The 8,719-nt window shown below is 36.0% G+C and overlaps 1 protein-coding gene across 1 annotated transcript; it reads right to left on the reverse strand.

Annotated features, from left to right (window-relative positions):
* Positions 1-696: 696 nt before the first annotated feature.
* On the reverse strand, positions 697-7,221 carry LOC101245827 (uncharacterized). The gene is made up of 8 exons (XM_004235151.5): positions 6,796-7,221; positions 5,009-5,148; positions 4,779-4,878; positions 4,475-4,573; positions 3,790-4,137; positions 1,908-2,000; positions 1,579-1,785; positions 697-1,319 (listed from the first exon to the last, which is right to left on the reverse strand). The coding sequence occupies exons 1-8, from the start codon at positions 7,111-7,113 to the stop codon at positions 1,056-1,058; spliced, it is 1,569 nt and encodes a 522-aa protein (XP_004235199.1). The 5' UTR covers positions 7,114-7,221; the 3' UTR covers positions 697-1,055.
* Positions 7,222-8,719: the final 1,498 nt, after the last annotated feature.

Consider the following 8,719-nt stretch of genomic DNA (forward strand, 5'->3'; position numbering starts at 1 on the left):
GATGCTTAACCATTAAAGCAATTCCCTCACGTATTTCCTACTCTAGCTCAACCATAACTTCGCACCTTTTTTCTTTTTTAATAATCGTAGTTTCCGTACTAGTTTTCACACACCTCGACTTATTCTACGGGATACCTACCACCTCCCACCAACAACCAATACCAAGTAACTCTATCCACCAAAGCTATGAAAATGAAAAAAACCCACCTATTTTTATTTTTGTCTCCGCTAAAATTTGAACCTAAGATTTAATGACTGTAAACACTTAATTCACCACTAAGCCAGACCCTTGAGTGCCATAGCTTTGTACCTAAACCTACGCCCTTTTCTTGCTTTCTCCTCTTAAACTTTCATGTGATTAGCAACGGCAAGAATGCCAAGACAAGGCCAACTCCCAAGAAGTCTGAGGGCCACTACTAGAGGTAGCAAAATCAAACCCAACTTTACCAACTCACACAATCCGATGCAACTTGTTCCGGCTGAATCCACTCCCAATATAATTTTTGCAATGAACCCCAGCTCCTTTCTGAACATCTGTTGCTCACGCAGCCTGATTTTTGCGAGAAAAGTAACAGACACCAACATAGTCATAATAATGGTGTAACGACTTGGCTGAGATACAGGAGCACAACTGACTCCACATAGTAAAATCAAACAAAATGGATCAATTATGATATAGTACTAACGTATATCAACTTGTACCAGAAAAAAAATGCTAACATATATCAACTCGTACCAGAAAAAAATAAGTTCTATCAACTTTAACGGTTAGAACTGACTACACCATATATCTGACAGTCCAAGCAAAAACTAAACAAGCCACGTTAATTTACAAGATTTGGTTAGATTTTTATCTCACCAGAACTACTGGCTTTCACCTACGTACAAATTGAGAACATTATGCCATGAATTAATTATGTAAAGAAAAAGGGGGTTAATCAAGCTTTAATTAGAGTTCTAGTTTAATCAAAATGAGCATGGAATAGCCGCCTGATAACCAATATGAAATGGTATAATGAATAGCGAAAAACATGGCCCGAGCGTCAAAAAGTTGCTCAAAGTCCTGATATTGATTCAAGGTTGTATTTCTCTGCAGTTAAAGTTTCAGTTTCACGAATTTCTGGCATTTTTGTCTCCTTCGTGGCATCGTGAGTGTGCAGATATGTATAGGAGGCACCCTTATTTGATGGGGGAGTAGGATTGCTGATTCTGCTAGCAAGGAAGCGGCGGATCAGGCCTCTGAGGAAGGGAGCCATGGTGTCTGGTTCATGCTCCAGGTAGTACATAATACCACCCATACAGGCACAAAACAAGGGCACCTGTTAACAATCAGAAATGACATTTGCTTGGATAAGTTTCACTTCACGATTTCTGAATTAATCACCCCTGCACTTACTTCAAGAGACACAATATTTCCAGAACAAACTTCCCTTAAATAGTTAAATTATTTCTATGTTTATCCACAATATGCTTTAATTATACAAGTAGACAAGTAAGTAGTCATAAATTGTACAATGGAATTTATGAGTGATTGACAGAGCAGGCACACCAAATTGCATGAAAGGTGAGACAAGATACCTCAGCATTCTTGATATCTGGAAGCAAATGGCGATTCACCAATATATACCACAAAGAATCTGCAGCTCGAGGAAGAACATACAAGGCAAGTTCCCCACGTCTAGCTTTCTTCTCAAGCAACACAGAGAGGCCTGAGAGAGCCCCAGCTAACCAATATACAAGCTTATGGTCTTTTGATGCCACCTTCCGGTGGCAACATATGACAGCCTTTTATTGAGATAGAGAAGTTAATCATCAGTAAAGCTAAGCAAGTCAACTAGCACTCCAGCAGCATAAAAAAAAGACCCTAGAGACACCCAGATGTATGAGTCATCAAGAACATAAACTACCTGAAAGATTCCAACAAAAGCGGACAAGAAGGTTGTCGAGCGAACAGCCCCTGTAAGAGCATACCAACAGGTGCGTGTAGGAGCGTCCATAAACTGGGATAAGATTTACATAAGATCAGTAAGAATTAAATTTTTGAAACTGTGATCAGCAAGAGTTTTGAAATGAAATACTTCAGTAGAACTCTTTTTTTTTTTTTAAGGAAAGTAACAGTATAACATATCCTCAGCACAAAGTCTCTGCTGGGAGTCATATAACAGTTCAAAACACAAAACAAAAGTGAGCCCTTTCTTACAAGGGTTCTATAATGTCTAACAGTGAGTCTACTTCTAAAAGTTCTTTACACCAAAAGTGGAATAAAATAGACGGATCATTTAAATTTTTTGAATAGAGCTACTTCTTTCTCCAAAAGATCTTGCATTCCGTTCCTTTTATATAGACCACCAAATACATTCAGGATTTGTCGCCCACCATTTCTTCTGTTTCACTTTTCCTCCTATGTTCCACGAAGCAATCATTTTTCCAGGAAGCTTTGGCATGATCCATTTGATCTCTTACATGTTAAAAATAGTTGCCAGAGCTGATAAATCACAACACAACGCAAAAATAAATGGTTGCTCACTGATTCCTTCCCATATAATAACATTTAGAACATAGTTAAAACCCCTTTCCCTTCAGATTTCTAGGGCTGACATGCTTCTTATAACTACCAGAGTCCAAACCAAGTAAATCAAGTCAAAACATGATATTTTAACTTTCCAACTATGCTTCAAAGGCCAGATGTTTCCAGATCAGACAGTGTATGTAGGCAGATTTCTCTGCTATGTTGCATCAAAATTTATCTAACCTTCATTTGTTGTAGTTCCTTGAAATTGTTCCAGCACCTTGAATAGGTTCAGCCATTCTATTAACCCCCCAGTCATTCAGAATCTTCTGCAATTTAGATTCCATCCCTGTTAATTCCATACCTCATGAATCCTTGCATCATAATACCAGACTGAAAAAGTCTGGAAATAGCTCCTTCAGAAACTTGCTCCCTCAAGTTAAATTTTGCAAACATTCAACCATTCATTCCTGATACCACACCCCCTGCTCTTGAGTAACTTGCTGTAAAAGATTTGTCTTCCACCATGAAATAAATTTTGTTTTGCATTGAACCCTTAAACTAAGTTTTCAATCAAACACTAATGAAATGATTGAGAAAAAAACAGTCTCTCTCTGGAAGAGGGTGGGAAGACAAAATAAGACCTAAGGGTTAGTTTGGTATGGATGGGGAATGAGATAAACTAAGTTACCCCATGGGATAAAGTATTCCAACCCTATATGGGATAACTTTTCTCATCATTATAGTATAAATGATGGAATAACTAATACCCCTAAGCAAATACAAGATAAAATAATCCTGCATTTATCCAGGGAATATTATTTTTTATCCCTCATATAGGATCCCTTAAGAGTATTACCTTGAGAAATGTGTCCGGGAGCATTTTTTGGAACTTCATTACTTTAGTAGCAATTCTATCACTCCAGCTTACAATTACATAACCTAAAAGTGTAGACCATCATAATTTCCATCACATGGTCCTCGTAATACTGCTTCCTACCAGGTCCAAGCAACTCAAACAACAAACAACAGAAGACAAATATAACCGCATCGACAACATACTTTGCAGCCCTAGTATCTTAATCATTGTATTTAACACTTGTAACTCTAGAAAGTCCAACATATATATACCAAGGAAAAGCAAATCATGTCGGTCTATGATCTCATCTTGTTTAACAGAAGTACCAGCAGCGCAGTTATATGATTTTTCCATAAACAGATTAATGAGAAATCAAAGCAGAAAGACAGGTGAAACAGAAACCAATATTAATAAATTGTACCTTCTGTAAGCGTAGAACGACAAAGGGCACAAAAGTCAAAGAGAAGTAAAGAGGAAATGTTTTCCGGAAAGTAGCAGCCGCTGCATTAGCATCGTGAACTAAGCAAGATTTGGTCCCAGGGTGAATTACAGAGCATGGAATAATAGAAGGAAACTCTTCCAACTTTATAGTAGTAGAGCCCTTTGCTTTGGACAAATAGGCATGTAATGAAGCAACATCAACTGGAGAGCCTCTACAGCAATCCTTAACAGCTTTGTATACTGGTGCTGCAACAGGCCCAGTCTTCTGAATGAAATCTCTATATGCTTTTGGAAGGCTCTCAGGACGCATTATGAAGGAATACATAACCTGCAAAACATTTTTTTAAGAACAAAGACAGATATATAACTACTTTGTCCAGATATAAAAGAGAACAAGTTATCTAATATCATTAGTACGTTAGTATCGTAGAGAAGTTCAATCCCCTTGCACATTTCAATTATATTATTTAAAAAGAAGAGAAAAGCAAGAAAGAACTGAAGAAGAAGTTCAATCTCCTAGGGTTTAAACTTGGATATTTAAACATTTATGATATCCCAACCACCGCTTTCCGACCACCAAATTTTGGGTAAGTACAAGGAATTAAAACATGGACGGAAAAGGCTCTTCAACATTCGCCACAAAGGTTAAGCAACACGAGAACTACCTGGGCACATGCGAATGCAAAGAGTAAAGAATCCCCATGACTCCAGTGACTTCCCCAGAGATGAAACTGGTTCTTGGATTTGGCAGAATTATACGCACACTGACAATTGTGAAGTCATCAGAATACAAGCCAGTAGAAAAACAGAAATGAAAAACTTCAAGTGAACTGGTACTGGTGACTTTGTGTTTAGCAGGTAAATCTAGTACTAGCCACTTTTATCTTTATCCTTCGTTTTTTTTGGTAGTTCTTTTGTTCTGTTCTGCCTGGGGGTGTGGGAAGGGGAATAGCCAAAGCATGATTATACCTGAGACAGCCTTGCCAGAAGATACAAGGCAAGAGTCCGCCGCCTGTTGGAATCATCTAATGCTAAAATAGACAGACCTGCCACTGAACCTGCTAAAATTCTGCCCATCATCCCCTTTAGCCAAGTCAAATATATCGGATAGGATATCAACTATCAAAAGCTTCTCAAAGCAAAACCACAGAAAAGTAAGTAAAAACTTTTAAGTTGAGAATTCAGCATTCTGTACTTACGCATTTAGGGGTGTCTCTTTTCTTCTCAGCTTTCTTAGCAAACATCTTAGAGCATGATATGAACCACTAAATCCCCCAAAGAGCAAACCAATTCGACATGCTTCCTCTCTTACAATTAGGTCTTTTTCGGACACAAGTTGCTGCAAAACCACAAGGATTCAAACAATTGCAAAAAAGAATAAAATCTCCCATGTATTCATAGATGGGACCAAGGACAGTCGAACAGACAAAAATCAGCACAACATGTACACTAAAAATTATAATATCCTCTTCTAGAAAATCTTCTTTTATATTCTCTTTTGCTTCTTCCCTTAGGATTTGAGGATTGTGCATAGGGTCAGATCTGAATAACCTCCATTCATCATTTATGCTACAGTTGAATTGCTAAATTATTTCACAGAACTTCATGAGGTTCGCAACTCCAAGAAACTTATCAAGAGGAAAATACTAAGGTGAAACAAGTTTAAACAATTAAATAGTCAAAAGATCCAGCCCCTTCAAACTTCCATTCCTTAAAAATTGCATTAATATAAGTATTTCTTAAAAAGACACCCTGAATGATTAGATCGTAATATGTTCATTTTTTAAAACAACTGTGGAGAGCAGAGCACAAAGTGTACTCTATCAGCATTTCACCACTAGAAAAAGGAACAAAAGTGGGACAGAGGGAAAATTGGATTTACAAAGCGTTTGGGAGAAAACTCCACATGGTTCACCCTTCCTGAAAGAGCAGACTTTTATCCAAAAAAATAAGAACAGAAGGGAAGTGAGAGACACATGCGTAAAGTTTTCTGTACGACTTTTTACATCAGCTGACATTCAAATGGTGTTAAGATACACTCATGCAGGGAAAATGCATGACGCACAGGAGCGTGCAACACACTCACACAAAGAGGGAGAGTGAGTAGCGTTAGCTCAGTAATCTTTGATTGACTAAATATCCTTATGGTCAAGCATTTTGGTAACCCACATGTCCCAGTAGCAGGTGAAATCATGGAAACACAATACATACACTGCCAGAACATAAACCCCTTGGAGTGTAATCACCATTACTATGATACTCTTAAGGTACTAAAAGGACCAAGATATCCTATCTCGGAATTGATAACCATTCCATCAACATATCAATCAATCAAATAAGGCGCAATGCTTCAATCTGTAGATTCGAGTGACTCATATCCATTCAATCTATCAAGAATTGCAATCAATATTCTTCATGCGAGGAAATCTAAAAAATCATTTAGAACGCAAAGCTAACAAGGCTGTGGGTGCTTCTAAGACAAAATGCCCCTTCCCTTGCAATCATAGGAATGCTGCTATGAAAAACATGTATAACATCTGTGCAAAATTATTTCATCCTAGTTCCATCAAAACTTGAGCAATTTGAAAAATAAAATACAAATCCCTAAACTGGTTTCATCAGAACTGAAGCAATTTCGAAAAAAGATTAAATCCTGATCTTGAAACTATATCTTTCTAATAAGGAAGTTTATTTCTAGATCATGATATTCTCAAAATCAAAGTAAATGCATCAGAAACTACAAAGGAGCAAGCTTTAGTTCAAACAAAGGCAAGCATTCAACAAAAGTACGAAACTGAAAAACTAAAGGAGTAACAGTCAGTTCAAAAGATTTTAGTCCATTAAAATAGATTCTCCAACCGAGGACAGGAACATTTCTAAATGTAACCTAGCTGAGATCAGTCTAGTGTAAAACTAAAAACATTCATAAATCAAATTAATGATAAGTTACATAATTAAACAAATGCTTAAGTAAGAATTTTGGAACCTTGAGATCGAGTAGAGAAGAATAGGACTGGCGACGAGCTAGCTTAAAAGCACGGAGGAGGATACCGATGCCAACGCGAACACCATAAGAGAGAAGAAAACTTTGGCAAACGTTACCAATTGCGTTAGCAACACATGATTCATCGGCATGGTCACAGGGCGGATAGATACCTCTGGCACGACGTTGCCGGCGTTGAAGCTCTTCAATTGCCTCTCTTAAGCGCTCCTCCGCCTCATGAAGACGGCGCTCGGCGGATTCACCGCTTTCAGAAGCATCGTTGGGTAAAACCGGCGGCGAAGAAGAGGACAGAGGACGCATTTTGCAGAGAAGGCGATCAATGAGGGGTCTCGCATCTGATCTGGGAGAAAAAGGAGAGATGATTTCAGGTAACTTTGAAAGATGTGCAGCGATTAGCCATTTTTGTATATGATGATGTAATAATTCCAGAATATTGTTTTAAATCCTAAAAATTATAACTTAGCAAACATAAAAATTATATTTGTATGTGTTATATTTCGCTATACATTTACAAATAAAATAGTTAGGACAATTTTCTCTCGCTTTATACAAATACAACATATTTTTAAACATTTATGTTTGTACAAAAACGAGAGAGGCTAGCGAGATCGCCACCAAAACGAAAGTGACGAGCGAAATTCCATCGGAGAGAAGCAAAAATAACAATAATTTTCTATGAGATATATTTTTAATCAAAATATGTTTATAATATTTAATTTAAATTATGTTATTATACATAATTTTTTTCTTTACATATTTGTTTATTTTCATAGATAAAATATAAGGCAACTTTCACATATAGCAAATAAAAAATTTATTTTTGTATGCTATAGCAAAGTTTGCATAATTACGCTCCATAGCAAACATAGAAACTATATAATTCCCTATACATATACAGTTGAAGCGAATTGTATAAAACGAATTGTATAAAACTAGAAAGAGAAAGACACTTGGACAGAGAATTGTATAAACGAATTGTATGATTATAAGTGTATAGAACGATAATATACAATTTGAATCGAATTGTATAAAATGAGAAAGAGAGAAATTAGATATAATTTGAATTTGTATAAAACAAGAAAGAGAGAAAGACAAATGAAACTGGGCAAGAGAGTATTTTTATTGTATAATTATAAGTGTATAGGACGAAAATATATGTACTTGCATGTGTATATACAATTTTCTCACGCTTTATACAAACAGAAACGCATTTTATACATTTTACTTCTGTTTGTATAAGTGAGAAAAGCGAGGGTTGCGAGGGAGATCTGGAAGAGGGGAGAAAGGGGAACAAAAATATATATTTATACAATTTTCTCTGCTTTATACAAATGAAAACAGTTTTTATACACTTGTGTTTATATAAAAAGTGAGGAAGCGAGTGAGAGATTGGAGCTAGAAAGGGAGAGTGGCGAGCGAGATTTTTGAGAGAGGCGACTGGCAAATTTTGGCAAGCGTTTGCTACGGAGCACAATTAAATCAAACTCTAGTTACTTCATTTATTTTAGGTTATTAATTTGTTATTATATATATAATTATCCCTAAAATATATAAACATAATAAGGATCAAAATTGACATTTTAAATTATGTTATTAGTTGTTGTATTCTATTTTTTTACAAATAATTTTTTTGTTTAATATTTTTTGAGAAAATTAGTAACCTATAATTTTGTTTTGTTTGTTTTAGAGATTTGATATCGTGTTAAAACCAAAAAATGTACACATTTAATTTTAAATATGTTATAAAATCAAGCTCATAAGAGATATAATTATAAAGAGAAGAAGAGAAGAGATGTAGATAGAAGAAGAGGAATTTTCTTATTATTCAAGTGTATTCAAGTCTCATATGTATCTATTACAATAGTGAATGAACAACCCTATTTATAGAGTGAGAAATCACTCCAAA

Source organism: Solanum lycopersicum, chromosome 3, assembly GCF_036512215.1.
Source record: "Solanum lycopersicum chromosome 3, SLM_r2.1".
Taxonomy (NCBI): domain Eukaryota; kingdom Viridiplantae; phylum Streptophyta; class Magnoliopsida; order Solanales; family Solanaceae; genus Solanum; species Solanum lycopersicum.

Bases quoted from the DNA above. Each gene is read 5' to 3' on its own strand.
- LOC101245827 (XM_004235151.5), bottom strand. From the start codon at position 7,113: ATGCGTCCTCTGTCCTCTTCTTCGCCGCCGGTTTTACCCAACGATGCT. The intron at 4,879-5,008 runs GTAAGTACAGAA...GATGATGGGCAG, and splicing joins AAAGAGACACCCCTAAATGC to AATTTTAGCAGGTTCAGTGG. The intron at 4,138-4,474 runs GTAGTTCTCGTG...AATGTTTTGCAG, and splicing joins TTGCATTCGCATGTGCCCAG to GTTATGTATTCCTTCATAAT.